A 23,045-nucleotide genomic window follows, 5' to 3' on the forward strand; every position below is an offset into this window, starting at 1 on the left:
TTTTTTTAAACATTGGACACTTACATTACACATGACTATTCTGTTAACAATGTTTCAATCTGAAATCAGAAATGAATGTCTGAAAAGAAATAACAGAACAGGAAATATCGGTAAAGTTCTCTTTTAATGTTGGTTCTATGCATTCTTGTAATATACTTATACAATGAATAACTTAAATACATTGGGATGCATTTAAATACAGTTTACTTTCGTCCTATTGTTCCTGCCTTGATGCTGATGAATTGAGGAACAACTCAATATATCGCTCATCTGGATGACAGAAAAACATACACAAACAAAAAACACGTTATCAATTCATGTTTATATTAAACATTTTGGGCCACATTTGGGTTATTTCAGAAGATTACACATTCATTGCTTACTTATATACTCTTTGTCTTTGGACATGGCTGACACAGCGTCCTGATGTGTTCTGAAGTAGGCTTCTGCCTCACCGGTGGGTCGTCCGTTAGGACTGTACTCTACAAGAACCTTCACCAGGCTGATGGGAGCAAAAAACTGGAACACAAATTACACTTGATCATTCAGTACTGAGATACTGGACAAGGTCAAATATCTTTTTAATAATTACATTAACTATTAAAACCTGTAATTAATATTACACTCCTCGACCACCTTACTGACAGTAAAGAACATGAAGAGCAAAAAAAAAAAATCATGTTTTATCTTCAATAGAATATATTCAATTTAACACTTTACCTTTACAATGTCCTCTGCTGTGGCTTCATATGGCAGACCTCTCATTTGAACAAGGTTCACTGTTGCTGATATAGGGCTACCATTTGCTGTGAACAAAAATAAAGTCATGGTATCTGCTGGGTTTTTACAATCATATTTAAAACTTTTTAAGATTAAATTGAAACTGTATGTGAAGGGTAGGGCAATGTCTGGTAACATACTAAACCGGAAAATGACTGTAAAAACTATGATTTAAACAACTTTACAACTCAAACACTTATGACATTTTATAAAATGATAAACCTCACATTACAGCTTTTAAACCATTTTTTAAGAATTTTTTTTTAAGGGACACTGTAATAAACATCTTACCTGTTTTTATTTTGCGGGGCGTGTCCTCAGCTCTTGGTGTGGAAGCTGAAGTCTCATTTCGCCTACTTCCATACTGGACTTGGATCTCACTTTTCCTGCTGGGAAAAATCTCAACATACCTGCATACGAGGGAAAAAAAAAACCTTTATAAAACACAGACCCGAAACATTTTAGTACATCTTAAATATTTTGCCATCAAATAGCTAAAAATTGGTTGTTTATTACCAAAAGTGTCACCTGAAGATGATAACAATCTAAAAAAAACCATCATGCTTCATTGTGAAATTATACATATAGCCTTGAGTGGGAAATCTCTTTACTCAGGATCATAAAGGCTTTAGGGACTGTTTTCACGACACCGTTTTTTAACTAAAGTATACATTTTTTGAAAACGATGCCATTGTCTTTGTCTTCTGTGTAGACTAAAAAAAAACAGAAATATTTGAAAACTGTGAAATCATGTACATGCGTATTACGTGTTCAGTCTATGGGTGTGTAGTTTCTTTACAAAGTGACATCAACATGGCATGCATTAATACAGCGTTTTTAGTTGTTTTCACGGATCGGTTTGAACGGGGATCGTTTTGACTATTGTGTTGCCTGTACAGGAAAAATGCAAAGGAAAAACTTTTCACTTTTAAGTAGGATCGTTGTTGTGTAAACGTACCCTTAAAAGACTTAAAAGCATATTTAACAGTTTCAAAGGAAAAACACATACATATTCCTGAAAAACAATATATTTGCATTCTTTTGCGTCAAGTATTACTTGATATACCAACCTGTTTCCAATGACATCTCTGTCTCTCTTTAATGCCTTTTCAGCCATTTCCTTTGTGACAAACTGCACAAAAGCATCGCCTGAGTTTCTTCCTTTCCTGTTCAGGACTATTGTAATTCCATCTTCGACAATATCCAACCCTGGTTTGAGAACACCAAAACAGACAAATGAAGCATAAGGCTTTTATAAGTGCAATGATGTTCAAATGTCACATTATCTCTCACCAGAGAAAAACTGAATGATGTCTTTCTCTGTACAGCTGAAGGGAAGCCCTCTGAGTCGCACCACTCCATCCGACTCCGTAATCGGCTGTGTGGCCTTTAATATGGCTTCAGCTTCTTTGTTTGTTATCTCATACACTGAAACACATGACACCAGTGTTCACTATGTATCAACTCTATGTACAATTAAAAACATGATAAATGCACACACACAAAAAAAAACAAGCATAGGGTATTTATTAAAAATCAGATTACCCTCAACATAGCGCTGTCCCAGGTAATGCTTGTGCTGATCCAATGCTTTGCAAACGTCCTCTTCGTGCTCCAGCTCAATGAACGCCTGTCCTGTCGGCTTGCCGTTTCTGTTGTGAATTATATGGATTCCCTGAACTCCAGCTCGAATCCTACAATCTGCAAAAAAAATAATAATCAAACAATAAATAAATAAATAAAGTGGAAAGTGTACTTCACACGATGAGCAGATTATATCAGAACATCTTCAGGACAGCGAATTCCATACAGTGAGGGTAGATGTTGACTTCATTTCTGAATTACTTGAATTTCTAAGGCCTCTGAATTATAATAATGATAGTTCATACTTTTTAAGCAGGTAAAAGGCGTTTTAGTATAATTTTAATGACGTCCACATTCAGCTTGTGGAACATGTCTTTTTGCTGTGATATTTAATGATATTTATAAATTAAACCTGAGAAAACCTTTTATATTGCTATTAATATTTCAAGTAGAACATTTACTGGACTGAAGCAGTGATTGTCCATACTATGGTCAATGCATACAAATAAAATGTTTTGAAAAATAAAAGTATGAAATATGTTATGACAGGTTTCTGAGGAAAGTTTATTTGCACACCTCGCACTGTATCATGGGACAAAACATAAAACACATGCAACATTTTTAAAGATTTCATTAATATATTTTGTCTAAATGTTCAATAAATGGTTTCATTTAAATTTATATTTCTGATTCATTTAAGGCTTATTAGGCATTTCAAGGTTAACACACCTTCAATTGACCTAATCAAATAGAGGAACAACAGCATGTCTCCAAAATAATTTCTGAGACTGTAAAATATAAAAAAACAAGTATACCAGAAAAAAAGTTTATTAAGTCCTCTGCAGTACACGACCAGGGAAGCCCCCTGACCTGGACGATGAACACTTCCTTTGCTTTGATCTCTGGCTTAGGGGTGTATTCGGGTAGAGGTGGGTACTCATCGTCTTTAGATGGTGCCTAAAATATTATAGGAATAGTGTCATGAGAAAAGAGTTAAACAGTAAATTGTGCCTGGAACAGTATTGAAATGTTTGTATATAAATCAATCAGGTACCTCAATGGATAGGCTTCTTTGATATAATGTCCATGGATGCTTGAATTCGCGGTCAGCTAAATATCTCGCAGAACTTGAATGAACATACCGACCTCGTGCTGCTGTAGACTGCGCAGTTTTGACATGAGTCTCCAGGCATGAAAACTGCTGCTGTCTCCTGAAAGAGCGAACAAGAGAGAACAACAGTGCGCTCCTACTGAATGCAGGCATCTTGTACTGTACAAAACTTCAACCTAAAACATGCATGAAACCTAAAGTAAACAGACTCAGTTAACACACGGTGTGTTCAGCTCATTTACCCGACAAATCACGTTGACCTACTGCGTCAGAGGACAACATGACGTAATTAAAACACGCCACTGGACTTGACAGTCCTTTCAAAATAATAGTTCTCTGTACAGCAAAATACGGGTTGGATTTAGATTTTTTTATTGTAATAAAGCTAAAGCAAATTTTAACAACATTTTCTGGAAATTATATACTTTTTATTAAAATGCAGTTGATCTTTGTCTAAACAGAAAATGATATGGCATAACCTGAACAGAAGAGTTTTCATTCAAAATTCGAAATTATTTAGACCTTCTCACAATAAATAATCATTAATAACGAAAAAATACAACGAACAATGAAACAATTGTAAATAGTAATAATTTCTATTTATGTTAATTCATTAATTGCATTCATTTTGTAAAGAACCACAATTTAAACCCACATTTTAATTTAAACCCACATTTCACATATATATATAACACAACGTGTTAATTATTAATGCACACGTATATATATATATATATATATATATATATATATATATATATATATATATATATATATATATATATATATATATATATTACACCTTATATGCTAAGGTTAATATAATATAATATAATATAATATAATATAATATAATATAATATAATATAATATAATCGCTAATGTGACTCTTATTATATTGGAGAAGAAAGGAGGAGTAGTGAATATACTGTCGTGATCTCGCGGGATTTTTCCGGCTCTGGGGAGACTTTGGATGGGAAGGAGAACTTTTGCACGGGCAGGATCATTGTTGGTGGAGTGTTAGAGACATTGAGGCTCAAATACCTTGATTTTCCACCCTTCAACAGTCAAAATAACGGAATAGTGTCTTTTTCTCAACTACAGCGAATTTTCCTCAAGGAGCGATGAGCTTTTTATTGTAAGTATTAGTGGGTTCTTTAAATGGGAACATTGATGGCTAGTTAGCAAGCGTTGAAATACTGCTTTTGTCCCGAAGCTGCCTGTACATGAGCAATCCTGACTCACAACCGACCCGACACTTATTAGAAACTAACAGTTATGACATAAAAAAGCTGATAGAAATGCAGTTTGATGGTATCTCAGCAGTTTAGTGCGTGACCATCATAACACAAAACTGTAGTCTGGCTAATGAAGAATACTTAGCCCCAGTGCATGAGGTCATCAGCATTAAATTGGATTTGAATACTCGTCCTTTATTGCTATAATTGGGTTTATACTGTAATCTGACTGTGAACGGAGCATTATCTTCCAACATCATTTAATTTATGTAAAAGGAATATAGTCGTGTTTTGTGGATGGACACAAGTAGATTTTTCCTTAAATGTGTCCCTCCAGCAAAAAGTCACCAATAATAATAAAAATGCTACCTAATAAGTGTTCTGTCTCTTTCACGATACGTACCTTAATGATTTTACATCAGAGTGCAACCTGAAATGCAGACATGATCAGTATGGATTATCCCACTGTAATCTGTACAGTATAACGTTACTGTACAATAACCCAGTCTAGTAAGTCCCAGTGCAGTTCATTTTGTTATAAAATGTTGATTTGTGCTCATGTGCAACCTGTGTTGATTTTCACATTTGTTTTTTTAATTATTTTTCAGTTTCTCCTAGGGCTGGGTGATCATAAAAAAAAATATATTTTTTTTTTTGCGCTGAATCTTGAAATACTGTATATATCTCAGTATTTTCTACTTTTTTCTATTTGGATAAAAAAATCTGTATTTGTTTTATTTTTATTTCACAATCCTGCCCAATGTTGTCTTACAATGTTACAAACAAATAAAATTGGCTGTGAAAGTAAAAATAGGGAATGTAATCGACGTAGGCTATGCTACAGTATATATTATTTGCTAAAAGGGGGTTGAAAATTACATTACACTCCAACATTGTTACAATAACATTACAGTCTAAAAACTAAAATAATAGAGAAGTAGAAGTTAAATTCACTAAACCAAAACTAAATAAACAAAAGCACAGCCTAAATGTTAACAGTTTGGCGCTTCTGTGCCTGGCAGCAATCGTTCACTGAAGTCTGTGAAGTTTAGCGTAGACTCAATTGCATAAGGCTCATCCACTACTGACTGTAGAGCTGCACTATTAATCGTTAAAAGATCGTGATCTCGATTCAAACCCCCTCACAATTCACCTGTCTATTATACCTTTGACAAAATTACACTGAAACATTCAAATCTGTGTTTGCGCTACAGCTGAGCCAGAGAGAGCAGATGTGATGTAAGAAACAGCTTAACAGACAGTCTTTCAGCCACACAACATAGTTATTTCTGTGTTACAAATATTCATATTATCACAGTAATTATATTGGGATTAAAGCTTATAGTTTGGATATAACACTGAAAAAAATCAGTGTTATAAAATCGTGATTCTCAGTTTATCCAGAATCATGCAGATCTACCTGACAGCAAAATGGAAATATTTGCATGACCTTCTAACATTTACTGATGGAGAAATGTGGTGTTTTCCTTAGTTCATAGCTTAAATCTCAAATGCATTAAACGGCACAAGTACTAAGCTGGTTTAAACTATATGTGTGAACTATATCTTATGAGTTATTTTGAAGCCCTTAATATAAATAATTTCTCATGTTTAGGCCAAATTGGATTATGCACTTTCCCTTGCTATTTTCAGATGTGCTAAAATAATATAATAATACCAAACTACTGTATGTTGATATAAACTGTATAGCATCATCATCATATATCATTTATAAAAATATATTGATATATCGTACAAACTCGATATACTGCCCGTGCCCAGCCCTAGTTTCTCCCTAGATGTATATCTTTTTCCATGGAGACACAACTTTACAATGGGTTTAATTGTGTTGTAAGAACTAAATCATAGAAACAAGTATTATGTTTTGCTTGAGTATCTCTAGAAGAACAAATATAATGCGTCAACGATGTAGAGTAGTGCATTTCTCTCTTCTTCTGCTTTGAAAATGGGAATTACTTGTGCTGTAACTTAGGCTGTACGAATCAGTTGAATATGAAGAAAAGAAAAGCCTTGCATTAAACCTTCCACCAACTTACAACTAGAAATTAAATTAATATGAGAGATGAAAATTCATGTGCTCACTCTAGGCTTGGGCGGTATCCAAATTTTGATACCGTCAAACTTCCTCCCTATTTTACCGGGGTACACGGTATTACCGTGACTAATTAAAAATTATGACATAAGGCCCAGACAGCGTCACCAAACTGTTGGCTTGTGCCTACACCGTTCAGAAAATGAATAGCCTACCAGATCGGGCAAAAAAAAAAAAAAAATCAAGGCCAACCCGTGCACGTTGTGTCTGTTAAATGTAATATGAGCCTTAGCCCTATTTAGACTCGACTATTTTTAATACGTGGGCCGTTATAATATGGTGGCGCCAAATAATTTTTTAACCCAGGTGCTGAAGAGTGTAGATATAAATACTATTTATAAATGAGCAAAAATGGGACACTTAATATTATTTATTTATTTTAATTATGACAATTAAAGTATTCATTTTATTAATTAATTTAAATTAAATTAACAAGCAACAAGCAAGAAGTGCATTTGTAAATCCGGTGACACGCGTCCATTGATTTTTATTAATACAACTTTTCTGTCAGTGCTGCAAAGATTAAGTTGACGATCGCCATCACCTAGTGAACGCGCATATATAGAGAGAAATGCAAATCATGGATTACATAATCTGAAGGTATAGGCTAGCCTTTTTCTTTTCGTTTTGAATTGTTTCGTTTAAAGAAATTGACGATTGATATCTCCGTAGTGAACGCGCCTATAGAGAGAAATGCACATCCTGGATTAATCAGAGAGTATGCTGCCTATATTTCTTTTCCTTTTGAATTGTTTCGTTTAAAGAAATTGACGAATCGCCATCTACATAGTGAACGATAGAGAGAAATGCACATCATGGATTACATAATCAGAGAGTAGGCTAGCCTATATTTCTTTTCGTTTTGAATAGTTTCGTTTAATGAATTTGATGATCGCCATTTACCGTATGAACGCGCATAGAGAGAAATGCACATCATGGATTAAATAATCAGCGAGTGGCCTATTTCTTTTCGTTTTGAATTGTTTCGTTTAATGAAATTTCAAGCTTTATTTAGATATCTGTCATGTCTGTGAGACATACACTGAGTTTCGGTTAATTTATGATGAGATTTCAATGCAAGTGACTCCGCTCGCCAGCGCACGATCATGTCATGATTATGTTGTCTGCTATATTTTATTCTTATTTATTATTGGTTGATAAAAATGATTAAAATTAAGATACAATTTATACAAAACGAAATTCACTTTAAAGAAAGGCCTTTTACAAAATGAAACTTAATTAAGTGGTCAATGTCTGACTCCCGATGCATCCCATCTTACTCGTGCTGTTCAGTTTTCATTATCAACGTAAAGAAAAACATGATCATATTTTAACAAATATAAACTAATGCGCTTATTTAATGAACTCGGGGCTTAATGCATCTTCGCAGCAGCGAGTGGGTGGTTGTTTCGGAGATGCCACATTAGGTTAGAGGTGTTTCCATCTCTCGCGGTCACCTTTTTTATTGCAACATTTACAAATTGCCTCGTCAGTATTTACCGCCTCTCCCTTCTCTCTCTCTCTCTTTCTCCTCCACACTGTCACTTGATGACAACTACATAAGCATTTTTAGGCATTGAATAAATTATATTTATATATTATATATAAGTGCCGGTAATGACGGTATTGAAACTGATACCGTTGCTATTTTAAGACCCCGCGGTATACGATATTACCGTAATACCGCCCAACCCTAGCTCACTCCCCTCATTATCTTAATCAAAATAAGTTAACTTCCTGTTAAAACAACCTGTCTCTCACATGCGACGTCGCTGTCTCACATGACTTTAAATTGATCTGCAAAGAGTGTCTTTCACTATTGTACTTTAGTTGCTAAAACAGCATAATTATGCCTTGAAACTGTTTGTGCTCTTGGTCTTGGCCACATGTTTTTTGCTTTGAGAAGAGAGGAATTTCCCATCTGACTTCTGCTTGATGCTCTGATGCTGTCTCCTGACTCAGGGAAATGTCATTAGGGGTAAAAGATAATGTCATTTGGGACTAGTGCCACGGCCAGAAAATGGGTCGCAGGTCTGTTCTGATCCTCTTTATTGTTGGCTTGACACATGCTGGTTATTCAAGTGAGTTTTTCAGAAGGTTTGTCTGTATTTGTTGATCACTTCCAGTTTCCTTTTGTTCTTTTCTGTGCAAACCCTGTCCTGTTTGTGTCTAAACAGAGCAACGGTTGAATTGGTGAAGACAGGCTGGCTTTGAGGTGTTGATGGATCATGGACCAGTAAAGGCACATACTGTATGCTTGAATGTACAACTCAGAGGAGGAGTGGCCCAGCTTAGATGTCAGGCTTGGGAAGTTTTACCTGTATATGAAGTCTTAAGGATGTGTGGAACACCTCCATATAGCTCTCCACTAGGGGTATAATGGTTCTCTGTAAAATAAAAGATCTAACCGTACTATTCTCCACTCACAGTTCAGCATGCACTTGCATCGCGGTTCATCTCAAATCCGACGACCCATACGCATCTAAAATATGGTTTGTTGAAAATAATTTGTTGAACAGACAGTTAGGCTAATGTATCTCTTTGTCGATGGATGCGCGTTCTGGCTTTCCCTTAAAGGGTAAGTTTGGCGCTTTACAAGTAAAGCCCTGTTTTAAGATCGTTTCTGATGAAATCGAACAGTTAAGATTAAAATTTGGACACATGCTGCTGTCCCGAGGATTTTAGGTTTTTGTGTTAGCACCCCCCACCTATACAATGGTTTCATAGGTAGGGCTGGGACGGTTACCACATTACCGCAATACCGCGGGCATGTGACTCCGACCGCGGGTCTGAGCTCGTCACCGTCATCACCGCAAAAAAAAATAATAATTGCCGCACACGTTGTGTCTAATGACATGGATTCATTGATTCTAATGACATGGATTATGTCTAATGATATTGTGGCTTACATGGATTCAAGGTTTTCTAAACAAAACTTATCATCAAAAGATGGAGCAAATCCGACCTTTCGCGAGTTGAGGAGCGCAATGTTCCATGACGCATAATAACATTCCATTCGTATTAGAGATGCGCGGATGGGCTATTATTATTTCATCCGCAACCGCATCATAAAACTCATCATATGTCCGCCATCTACCTGCACCAACGTTTTTTGATCAATTTTCGAAACCGCATTTGCGGCGCTGACTGTTTTAAGGTCTATGAGCGATGCGAGGCGCTGCTGCCGCGAGGCTAGAAAGCTCTTGGCTGTTCTAGAAAGAACACTGATCCAATGCAGCAAAGATATGGCTAGGCTAAAGTCCCTAGTATATTGGCTATGTTGTATACCAAGAACATCAGCAGTGAACTCCGTCTCCGATCGGCGAACAGGGATAAATATGAATAAGTAAATAGCCTATAACGCACATTGGCAAACCTGATATTACCTGACTAGGCTACTGTAGACTAAAATGTTATCATTTCGTTTTGAATTTTGTTTAAAAGTAGACATTTAGGCCCAGCCTACGCCGAGTTTCGGTTTCTTTGAGACGAGCTCCAGTTCACGCGCAAGAGATCGCACCCGCGCTTCCACGTCCTCCTGATTATATGTCTGCTATTGCTTCTTATTTCTTAATTCCAGGCAATTAGTTAATGAAACAGTGATTAAAATTAAGGTACAATTTATACAAAACGAAATTTAATTTAAAGAAAGGCTTTCTACAAAACAAAACTTAATAAAGTGGTCAAAATCGTGTGTGACCCATCTTATGATCCTATCTTACTCATGCTGTTCACTCTACATATAATCGACATAGATTGAATAAAAAATAACACTATATTATGTAAACATAAATATGGAGTATAATATTTGTAATTAAGACATGTTGCAATAGGTGTTCTTTCATTTCTAATGTGAACATAATGTATTCTCCTGAAAATGATGAATTCAATGCGAATGTATCTGAGAATATTCTTAAATAAGGAAATCTATTCAGTGATTGGTTCATGCCAAATTACTGCTTGATGAAAATTTGACTATTTCAAATTGTGCTTGTTTTTTTCGGATGTAGGTGACAATATTTAACAAAGTCTGTCTAGCAAAAACGACTTCTGGTGCGTGCGCGAAAGTCTGTCGTCTTGGGTTGGGGCTGGCTATTTAAAGCGGTTTACCGCCATACCGCGGGAAATCTTGTTTTTCAACCGCGGTTAGAAAAAATCCATACCGCCCCAGCCCTAAGGCATAAAAAAAAAGTTTGGTTCCGGTTGGTTGTCAGTTGAGGTCATGGGTCGGTAGGGACTTTTTTTTTTTTTTGTCCAGTGGCAGCAAGTGATAGAAAGGATATTATTCATATTATTTTTTTAGTTTTTATTTACAGTAGCGATGGAAAAGCTACTCTATTTTTTCATAACATAGCCTACCTATACATGTACTCTACCACACCTTGTGTGTCCCAGCATGTTACACACACACACGCTGATTTTAAATGTGTGCGCGGGGGCAAACGGGACGTCAGACGTCTCGTGAGTTCAGTGTTGGAAAGATCAGATGTTTTAACCATTCATTAAAACGAATCGGTTCAAATGAGTCATTAGTTCGCGAATTGGACGAGTCATTATCGGACGTGTGGGCGTTGTGTGATTATCCCGGCGGTTAGGACATCCCACAAGATTTGTGTCATCATCACAGAAAACATTTCATCACTGGATAGTTTTTTCTTTTATTTAAAGTGTGGTTTATATGTCAGCTGAATGTGTGGAACGCTTTGCAGAGAAGATAAGGCAACGTATTTTAGCACAATTCCCACCCAGTGGTAATTCGGGAAAAAATAAATCTCCGAATGCTCCACATGAAACTTTAGACTTCCGACCTTGCCATCGTGTCGATTTATTTTCATTAATATTTGCGAGGGAGAGAGAGCAAGACAGTGCTTAGTTTTGAGACGGTGAAGCCTATACTTTCGCCTGGCTCCGCAGAGAGAGTGCGCGCGCGACCGGGGCTCTCTCTCTATCTCTGCTCGTTCAGTTCATGCGCCCTGTCACAAGCGCAGCAGTGCATCTACATGACAACAACGATGTGTGAACGCCCGTGGCTGCCTCGTTTGTTCGCATTGCTGGAGGACAACAGGCTATACAAATACGGTGCTGTACAAAAACATAAATTATAGTTCGCCTCAAAGTTTTTTATTTGTGTATTTATTTAATTTGCATTATTTCTTCCCCAAGCTCATAAAATAAATTTGGGTCGCACATAAATTGACAGGGTCGGTCGGAAACCGGAACCAAACTAATTTTTTTCTAATGCCTAAGCTCTATTAAGCCTCCCGCCAGCCACCAGCCACACGATCTCTCACTGTTTACACCTATCAGACACTCCTAATGATACAGGAGAGCACACAGACAGTGCAATACAGATCTTATTTACCCATTTCTCATCTGATCTTATATTTTATTCGCTCTTTTAATCCGTATGGGAGTGCGCGCGTAGCTCTATTAAGCGGCGCCAGCCACCAGCCACACGATCTCTCACTGTTTTCAACTACCAGACACTTGGGATTTATACACGAAAACACACAGACAGTGCAATCCTGCTCTTATTTACCCATTTTCTCACCTTATCTTATATTTTATTCGCTCTTTTTATCCGTATATGCGAGTGCGCTCGTGGCTCTTATTAAGCCTCGCGCCAGCCACCAGCCACACGATCTCTCACTGTTTACACCTATCAGACACTCCTAATGATACAGGAGAGCACACAGACAGTGCAATACGGATCTTATTTACCTATTTCTCATCTAATCTTATATTTTATTCGCTCTTTTTATCCGTACATGGGAGTGCGCTCCTGGCTCTATTAAGCGTCGCCAGCCATCAGCCACACGATCTCTCACTGTTTACACCTATCAGACACTCGGGATTGATACACGAAAACACACAGACAGTGCAATCCTGCTCTTATTTAACCATTTTCTCACCTTATCTTATATTTTATTTGCTCTTTTTATCCGTATATGGGAGTGCGCTTGTGGCTCTATTAAGCCTCGCGCCAGCCACACGATCTCTCACCGTTTACACCTATCAGACACTCCTAATTATACACGAGAGCACGAAGACAGTGCAATACAGATCTTATTTACCTTAATGTCGTCTTATCTAATATTTTATTTGCTATTTTTTGCCCGTTATGGAGCGCGTCTCGATCGTGGCTCTTACTAGCGTCACCAGCCACCAGATCTCTCACTGTTTTCATCTACCAGACCAGGGGTCGGCAACACAAAATGTAGAAAGAGCCATATTGCCCCCCCCCAAAAAAAAAAATCTGTCTGGAGCCGCAAAAAATTAAAAGCCTTATATAAGCCTTATAATGAAGGCAACACATGCTGTAAGTGTTATATTAGCCCCCTAGTGTCAAAATGATAAGTAGGCTACACATACATAATGAGCATTCATGATTAAATGTTTATCTTCCCTGCAGCGCATCCTGGAGAGAATGAAGCACCACGTGACTACTCTGCTGTACGATGGTGCTTTAAGTTTAACTTCCATTATAGTTTTAATGTATTATGTTTCGTTGCATTGATGAAATTAAAGAAATACAATAAAGAAATCAGATTTTTGATGTCATTTTTACTTTAGGATTCGAAAAAACAACAAAATGTGCAACGTGCATGGCCTCCTGTAATTTCAGACCTCCCCATGGAAATAAAATGCAGTCCTCTTCAATCCTCAATAATACAATACGATACTCTTCTCTTTCCCCCCTTATCTGGGCAACAGACAGAGTGCAATAAAACAGCAGCCTTTTGAAACGAACTCGAAAAGTATTTGAAACATGCATAAAACATTCATTAAAACTAAAAACATAAAAGCATCCCAGTAATGCCCGCAGACATCCCAAGTTTCCCGGAAGTTCCAGGAGTCTCCCGCATATTGATAGTGGCTCCCTGATGCCCGCAAATTAGTTCAAATCTCCCGGAATCTACAGCTCGCGAGCTCCAAACCTTGTAGCGCACGTACGGCAGAGAGGGAGAGACCTTACGTGTGTGTGCAAATGTGCATGTGTGCCTCATGAAGCGCATGTAATTCTTCGTTGACAGAAATGTTGAAATTAAATATTTATTATACACATTTTTACAAAAAAACACTTCGAAAAACTTTAACAATGTTTGTCATGTTTTTTCTCCAACAGAAATTATATTAAAACAAAAAATATTTTTCCATTTTCATATTTTTGAAAAAGCTCCAGGGAGCCACTAGGGCGGCGCTTAAGAGCCGCATGCGGCTCTAGAGCCGCGGGTTGCCGACCTCTGTACCAGACACTCAGATTAATAGACGAAAACACAGACAGTGCAATCCTGCTCTTATTTACCTTAATGTCATTTTATTTGCTCTTTTTGCCCGTAATGAAGCGCGTCTCGATCGTGGCTCTTACGTCACCAGCCACAAGATCGCTCAATGAAAAAACTTAATAAAGTGGTCAAAATCGTGTCTGACCCATCTTATGATCCTATCTTACTCATGCTGTTCACTCTTCATATAATCGACATAAATTGAATAAAAAATAACACTATATTATGTAAACATAAATATGGAGTATAATATTTGTAATTAAGACATGTTGCAATAGGTGTTCTTTCATTTCTAATGTGAACATAATGTATTCTCCTGAAAATGATCAATTCAATGCGAATGTATCTGAGAATATTCTTAAATAAGGAAATCTATTCAGTGATTGGTTCATGCCAAATTACTGCTTGATGAAAATTTGACTATTTCAAATTGTGCTTGTTTTTTTCGGATGTAGGTGACAATGTAGGTGTGGGTGATGTTTGGGGGGGGGGGGGGGGGGGGTTATTTAAAGCGGTTTACCGCCATACCGCGGGAAAATCTTGCTTTTCAACAGCGGTTAGAAAAAATCCATACCGCCCCAGCCCTATTCATAGGGGCACTGGAACAATCATTCATATAAACGCATTAAACTTTAGTTTACAAAGATGTGAAACTCACCGAGTGGTCTGTGGTGTTCACTGATATGCTCACGCAAAAATCGCTGCAAAAGATGCTTTCCAACAGGTGTTTTACCGTTCGTTGTAAAACTGTGGACCTATTTTTCCAACGCCTCACAACCGGACATTCTTCCAAAAACTACGATAAAACCTGTTGGTTTTATCAGTGAACCCCCCAGACCACTCTGTGAGTTTCACGTCTTTGAAAACTAAAGTTTAATGCGTTTATATCAATGATTGTTCCAGTGCCCCTATCGTTCGCTGAGCCTGGTGTCAATAAAAACTTTTATTGGACTAACAAGGAAGTTTTCAGTTCTGAAACTTACAGGATATTCTTATAGTATGAAGACCTCCTGTATGTCAAAAGCTCAAGGAAAATTTGATTTCTCAGTTCATCACCCCTTTAACAAATAGGCCTAACTGTGCAGCTCTACTTTAAAGAATAGTATTCATGGGAGTATACTGACATTAATTCATCCCAGCAGCCTGGAAATGTTGTTGAAGAATATTATCCTTTATCTTCGCTTGTATTTTGAGTGCTGCCAGACTATTATGGTACTCTACTATATAAATGTGTCTTTTCCTAACCAATACCTGCTTCTGTTCTTTCTTACCTCATTACTTTACTGTTTAATCCCACACAAACAGGTTTCTAATAAAAATAAACAGTATGTCATGTTCATTGGTAACATTTTGCTTGACCAAGTATTTTTTGATTTAGTGCAAGTGTGCAGCAAATCATTAAAGTGTGAACATCCTGCATTCTTCCTCTTCTGTTATTCCACAGTGGAAGCCGCTCGTCAAAGACGTTTAAACCGAAGAAGAACATTCCCGAGGGCTCGCACCAGTACGAGCTCCTGAAGCATGCGGAGGCCACTCTGGGCAGCGGGAACCTGCGCATGGCCGTCATGCTGCCCGATGGAGAAGATCTCAATGAATGGGTGGCAGTCAACAGTAAGCATGTGACTTTAATCTAGGGATTTCTAATTTTTTGCATCATCAGTGTGTGTTAAAAACTGCAGTGATTTAAAAAAAATTATGTTTGTCCCCTTAATTGTTAGTAGGGGGTTAAGAAAGGGGTGGATAACTATATAAGGGTGGGGATGTATACATGTCATTATTATTGTTCTTCTCTCTAATGAATAATGTGAATAACCCAATGATGTAGACATGTCATCATTCCTTCAAATAGCATCTCAGACTAAGTGAGTCTGTCAGATTCAGTGTTGTGGCTTCAGAGAAGTAGCCCCTGAAAATCTATATTTTTTACCTTAAAGGTTTAGTTCTCCCAAAAATGCCATCCTAGGTGTATATGTCTTTCTTCTTTCAGCCAAACACAAAAATATCTATATCTATATATATTAAAAAATACCCTGGCTCTTCCAAGCTTTATAATGGGAGTGAATAGTAACTGAGATTTTGAAGCCCAAAAATGTGCATCGATCCATCATAAAAATGATCCATACAGCTCCAGGGGGTTAATAAAGACCTTCTGAGGTGAAGTGATGTGTTTTGTAAGAACTATATCCATAATTATAACTTTATACATTTTTGTAACTTTGCTCTATATTAACTATCCTCTGCACTTCCGTGTTCGTCAATACGTCATGTGTCAGGTCAGAGTTCACTCTTCGACCGGAACTCGTTACTGGAAGTCAGTGATTATGGTTAATAATAATTATAACCCTTTTCATTTTAAAAATGTTGTTTAATATGGATGTTTTCACAAATATTCTGTGTACATATGCTAACATTTCAAAACCTGTTATTGTAATATGTACAGTCAAAATCAGTGCTCTATATTCATCCTGACGCTCATGTGTTTAAATGGATCTTCCCAGTAATCCATTTTATATGGCCTTTTTGTAGGTCAGTTTTGCAACATTTCAGAGGCAGTTGCTTGGATTCATTCATAGCCTCTGGTCTTCTATTTTTAACAATATAGGCAGTGGAGTTTTCTTAGGTTGTTAGCCTCAGGGACAGAGCGCTGAATACAGACTCAGGCAGCGCTGATGTAGCTAGGGTTTAGGGTTTCATCTAATTACTGCAGCTCATGAAATATTGGTGTACCGAACTTCTGTTATATAATTACAGCAGGGTTTCTAAAACCCCTTGAGGTTTGTGATGGAACTGCATCGGGTAGATATTTATGTTGTTATTGTATTTTACACTATATAAGATTCATTTCAGACCATGGGTTTTTATTTCTGTTTTAAGATGCTGACATGAGTTTGTACTATAATGCTGTTTCATGTACTTGTAGCTGTGGACTTTTTTAACCAGATCAACATGTTGTATGGGACCATCACAGACTTCTGCACTGAGGAAAGCTGTCCTCTAATGTCTGCTGGGCCTAAGTAAGTATTAACAGGGATTTATCATGTGAAATATTTTGAGCATTCCACTACTGATTTTTGTTTTGTTTACATTTTTTAAATTAAGTCTCACCAAGGTTGTGAGCATAATGCCTGGTTCAGATTACACGATTTTAGCCCGATTTTGGCACGATCCGTTTGACGTAGGGTGTCGTGGGGATTCGTAAACGACAACGGGCGTCGGGACGCAAGATTCGATCGTATCATCTCGTATAGTGTGTCATAGTGGGCGACAACCTACGTCGCGTCTGCGATGCTTCATGACATCACGACAAAAAGACTAGCATGTTTCATTTTTTTAACGGTCGTCCACGACGGGTTCCGTCACATGTATGAGGTTGACCAATAGGAGCACAGAAGCTTTTCCATACACAGCTTTCAAAAATGGCGAAACGAAAGAGAGACGATGGTGCTACTAGGTGGAGTAATGACATGGAGGAAAGGTTCGTGGAGCTGTACAACAGTACTCCTGCCTATATGATGTGTCATCGAGGGAGTGCGCGTGTGATTATGTATGTATGTGTATGAGTGAGTGCGTGCGTGTGTGTGTGAGTGAGTGAGTGCGTGCATGAGCGAGTCTCTGTGTGTGTGTGTGTGTGTGTAATCTGTTATCGTTGTGGCAAGCTAGCGACATTATTACTTCTACTACTGGCTAAAAGTAAAAATAAGAAAACAATATTTTACCTCAAGTTCTCTTTGGAGGATTGACAGCCCATACTGTCCTCTTCGAGCAATCCAAGAACGTTTCCATTGTCAGGTTTTTCTTTTTTTTAACGTTTTTCTGAACACAGGACAGCCGCACCGCTTCATCCATTGCTTGTTTTGCCTTCTCGATGACATCACGCGCGGCATTAAAGAAGGCACGCGATGACTGGTCAGGAAGCAACGTGTAGTCTGACATGTTTCTTGTCCACGACACGACAAGATTTTAGGAGTCAAAATCGCGTAGTCTGACACAGTGACTATCGTAACAGACAAAAAAATCGTGTTATCTGAACCAGGCATTAGATAGTTCACTTTTGAAGAAGTGCTGCATTAAAAAAAAGATTTTGGTAACACTATTTTATGGTGACGTAGTTGCATGTTACTACATGTACTTACAATAGTAATAACAGTATCTAACCCTAACCGTAACTGTATAATAAGTACATCTAGTTAATTAATATCACTCAGTACTTAGAGTAATTACAAAGTGTAACCATATTTCTTTTAATTAGTTTCTTGTGTGTTGTCTGCAGGTATGAATATCACTGGGCTGATGGAACCAACATAAAAAAACCAATAAAATGTTCAGCTCCAAAGTACATTGATTACCTGATGACTTGGGTCCAAGATCAACTTGATGATGAGACACTTTTCCCTTCAAAAATAGGTGTGCTACTCTTTTAATTTATTGTGCACGATATAGAAATCTAGCATGCTTTTTTTTCTTTGTCTAGCTCATCATGATCAGGAGGGAACTGTCCACAGGGTGGCGCTTTTAAAACATCATCAAAACAGGCTTTAAACAATTTAGTCTTCTCAAGGAACCTTTTCCCTTTGCTTGGATTCTAAAGCAGATTTAAAGTGCCCATATAATGCTCTTTTTTTGGGTTTTGAAGGTCTCCTACAATAGGTTTACATGCATTGAAGGTCAAAAAACACTTTAATTTTCTCTTAATAATATACTTTGCAGCATCACCTCTTTTCTCACAGTGTCTGAGACCGTTAGATCAAATGAAACGACCATTGCAATATTTGAATTTCAGCTCTGGAGGCTTCCTCAGTACTTGTAGTGATACGAACAGTAATGATGGCGTCAGTTTTACCGTATTAATTCGAGCCCAAGTCCTCATCCTTTGGAAGTGCATGCAAGATGGACTTGGTTTCGCAGCACAGAAAATGGCGTCTTCTTGACAAGTGACAACACAAACCAAACTTTTCCAAGCCTCAGCTACAACTACAGGGCAGGTCAAAGTAAACGTTGTTTGCAGGCAGCCAATGAAGACCATAGGCTGCCGCTGACATTATGCAAATTTGTTACAAACCTACATAGGTTTGTGCAGGAAGTAAGGACTTTTTACATTCACAAACAACTATAAATTACACACTTCATGTAACGTAAAAAAAAAAAGCATAACAAGGTCATTTTAAAGTTGTTTTTCTGTGACATTTATAGGGGTCCCTTTCCCAAAGAACTTCATGTCGGTGGCCAAGACCATTTTGAAGAGACTCTTTCGTGTTTACGCTCACATCTACCACCAGCACTTTGACTCTGTTATTCAGCTGCAGGAGGAGGCGCACCTCAACACCTCTTTCAAGCACTTTATCTTCTTTGTTCAGGTGTGTACTTGTCATTGAGCTGTGTGAACTAGTGTTTGCCTGGGTGGTTTGGCTTATCATAAGCAGATGAATATTATGTTTTACAGGGCCAACACAAATGAAAACATCTCTCTCTCTCTACTACTTTTTTTTTTTCAGGAGTTTAATTTGATTGATCGTAAAGAACTAGCACCTCTTCAGGAGCTGATCGAGAAGCTCACATCCAAGGACAGATAAACCTGCTCTTCATATCAGCATCTTCTCTAGTTTCTGTGTACAGGCGGCCAGGCTTTGTTCTCTCTGTGTTTGACAGGTGTGTGGGAATGTTTCCTTTGAGAGTTAGGAAAAGGCTGACTCCAAAAAAGCCCTTGATAAGCCACAGCTCAACTTTAGGTCAAGGTTATAGTGGAATTATACTGCAGTCCTTTTGACGTAGTCTCAAACACGATCTAAGTGCCTGATACGTCCATTTTCAAAATTGCTAGCATTTGTATAAAAAGCACTACCATTGCTATAAAACTTGCTTTCAACTTTATTTTAGGAGTACATAATAATAAGTGGTTTGTTAGTTTTTTTTTTCCCTCTTAATGGATTTATTTAGAAGTTCATAGATTGAAAAATACTGAATGAAGCATTCATAGATTTTTCACGGAGATGAAGATAAATATTTAAGTCTTAGCTTCTCTTAAGTGCTCATTTTAACTGCTCCCTGTGTCTCATGACGTATTTGGGATTTCCGTTATCAGCTCCGTAGTAGTTGAATTGAGATTGTATCCAGCCCTCAGTGAATCTTTCCTTATTGTTACACATTTCACTCATTAATGAAGAACACTGGGCCCTCAGTTGGCCTGCCAATGCTTTTATACCACTACATTACTTTTGAATAAGTACTTGTTGTTGAGACAGATTTACAGATTCACTCCCAGAGGTCAGGGGTTTGTCTGTTGGAAGCTGGGATGAATGAGCTGACTATGCAAGATCAGTATGTACTATTTAATCTAATTTTCTCATACCCTATGAAATACACCTTATACATTATTTTGCAGATTCTGTTCACAGATGTGGACACTATGGACACCTTTAAAAATCAAAAGTATCTTTTTAATGTGAAGGATACATTTTTCAATCTTAATTTTATCTCCTCCCAGTCTGTATTGGTGTTTCAAAGATCCAGATAAAAAAAAAACTTTCAATTAAAACAAGATAAACTATGAGGTGGTTTGCAAAATTTGAATAAAATCTATGACAGATTGATTCAAACTTGATGCTAGTTTAATAACACACAACAATAATATTGCTGATAAGATAGTTGGTGGTCCTTACTATAATTTGAGCAGTGCATACGTTTGGTCTTAATGAAGTTTCACCCCATGAATGTTTATTTTTCTGAATGTTACAGAAAAGTTTCTCTGAATAACACGCAGCTAAAATGTTTCTCAGAGATTTTCACATCACTTCATTTTAGAACAGTACGAGATTGATTATAGACAAAATGTGATTAACATTTTGATGGGAAGTTGTAAATACTGTAAACAGAAAAGGTATGCAATTGGAATAACGTGAGATGTCACTTGCTGAACTTTTGTGGTACAATGCTGAATACTGTTTATAGGAAAATAAACCTGTTTGAAAAAATTTTTGGATTTGTGTTTTTGTTAATAGTATGAGCATCAGTATTTGTTTTTTCATGAATGAATTATACTAGCTATTACCATTACTAAACACATCAAGTTATTTAGAATTAAAAAAAAAACTTTAAAACAATATGTGCATATGTGACCCTGGACCACAGAACCAGTCACAAGTCGCACGGGTATATTTGCACCAATAGCCAACAATACATTGTATGGGTCAAAATTATCGATTTTTATTTTATGCCAAAAATCATTAGGATATTAAGTAAAGATCATGTTCGATTTAGATATTTTGTAAATATTTCCTACCGTAAACTTTTAAAACATTTATTTTTGAGAGTGAATGCAGCACAATCGCGAACATAAATTGACAAATTTAAAGGCGATTTTCTCAATGTTTCAATTTTTTTTTTTGCTGCATCACATTCCAGATTTTCAAATAGTTGTATCTCGGCCAAAAAATGTCCTATCATAACAAACCATACATCAATGGAAAGCTTTCTCAATTGCACAACATTGACCCTTGTGACTGGTCCAGGGTCACATAAGTAAAAAACTGATTTTTTTTAGTGTACCCACTTCATACACAAGCGGGGACTTGGTGAGATCCAGGTCCTTCAAATCAAAATTCTTCAGATAAAGTGTACTCATCATTGTAATACTAGTCTGGCCTTTCCCATAACCCCTCCTTTAATCAAAGAAATATTTTATAAAGAAAGGAGCACATTGTCATGCGTTTGGGTGTGACATAATCTGTTGACTGTAGATGTCAATTTTAACTTGTCAGGTCAACTTAGTCATATGTGATCATGATTTGGTTCGTCCCTCAGGTTTGTGGTGTTGGTTTTAATTTTCTTGTCCTGAATGATGTTTGTTGAAATGAGACAAACACAATCCTATTTGCAAATATCAACCAATTACAATTAGAAAGTTATTTCAGGTGTGTATCTGAGGATTTAGAGACATTTGCAGTCATTTTTTTTTTTCATCCGTTTCTATTGAGTTTTCACCTTTTGAGCACTTTTTGAGAGGACTGTGAGCTCCCTGCACTCAAAAATAGAGGTTCTACATTGCATCTATAGTTCTATGAACTTAGAAACATTTAACTGGGAAATAGCCTACTAGGTAAAAAAATTAGCTATATAATTAAAATGTTCCTCACACACTAAGGGACAAAAGCTTCTTTTAATAACTGTTTACTGAAAGGTTCTTTGGGGAACACAACATAGTTCTTCTATGGCATCGCTTTTGGAAACTTTATTTTTAAGATTGTGTCACTAGACTAGTCTCAGGGGACATCGGAACTCAGATTCAGGGAAGTCAAGGTTGTTTTATTTGAAATAAGTATTACGGATCTCCTGATCATGTTTTTCCTCCATTTAAATCCTCTTGAGCCTCACTCTCTATGGGCACTTTATCTTATCCAGCCTTCTGTTTTAAAACGGCACGACTGTGGATTGAGCAGCATGGCCACGGTTGCCACTTGCCAACTCTCACGCATCTGGCGTGACACCCACGCATTCAGCCTCAATCTCACGGTCTCACGCTCAACAAAGAAATCTCACGCTAAATTAGACATTCTTCTGTGTTGTATTTTTTTTCACTCATGTGCACTAATTTCCGAATTACAATAATATACTATAATAATTCCAGCGAATCAACAATATAGCCTACTATTGTTGATTCGCTGGAAACATTTGTCGTCGTACGTTAGTGACGTCCGTCTGTCTATTTATTGGTATCTTCCATACGCTGATTTCACGCAGAGACAACCGGAAGTGTCGCCTTTAATCACAAGAGAGTCGCGAATGCGATGGCGTGTTGTTGTGTTTAATGTAGAAATGAATGAGTTATTCTAAAAATGTACATACATTTCTTTCATACTTTAGACTATACAGTGAAATTAATTTATACATTTTTTTCAGAAAGTAAAAAAAGAAGCAGGAACGAACTATAGGCCTATACT

At 37.1% G+C, this 23,045-nt stretch overlaps 2 protein-coding genes across 2 annotated transcripts; one reads left to right on the plus strand and one right to left on the minus strand.

The window, feature by feature from the left end:
* Window positions 1–105: 105 nt before the first annotated feature.
* On the minus strand, window positions 106–3,752 carry grsf1 (G-rich RNA sequence binding factor 1). Its single transcript, XM_077231489.1, has 9 exons — window positions 3,419–3,752; window positions 3,180–3,321; window positions 2,326–2,481; window positions 2,074–2,208; window positions 1,851–1,989; window positions 1,072–1,190; window positions 721–806; window positions 384–519; window positions 106–270 (listed from the first exon to the last, which is right to left on the minus strand). Exons 1-9 carry the CDS (start codon window positions 3,626–3,628, stop codon window positions 215–217), a joined length of 1,179 nt encoding a protein of 392 aa, XP_077087604.1. The 5' UTR covers window positions 3,629–3,752; the 3' UTR covers window positions 106–214.
* A 675-nt stretch (window positions 3,753–4,427) lies between these two features.
* Window positions 4,428–21,082, plus strand: mob1ba (MOB kinase activator 1Ba). The gene is made up of 6 exons (XM_077231490.1): window positions 4,428–4,613; window positions 15,557–15,723; window positions 17,033–17,126; window positions 18,383–18,516; window positions 19,303–19,466; window positions 19,605–21,082. The coding sequence occupies exons 1-6, from the start codon at window positions 4,600–4,602 to the stop codon at window positions 19,680–19,682; spliced, it is 651 nt and encodes a 216-aa protein (XP_077087605.1). The 5' UTR covers window positions 4,428–4,599; the 3' UTR covers window positions 19,683–21,082.
* Window positions 21,083–23,045: the final 1,963 nt, after the last annotated feature.

The sequence above is a fragment of the Siphateles boraxobius genome, unplaced genomic scaffold (assembly GCF_051911475.1).
Source record: "Siphateles boraxobius isolate OS27281-9 unplaced genomic scaffold, OSU_SipBor_1 16, whole genome shotgun sequence".
NCBI classification, from domain to species: domain Eukaryota; kingdom Metazoa; phylum Chordata; class Actinopteri; order Cypriniformes; family Leuciscidae; genus Siphateles; species Siphateles boraxobius.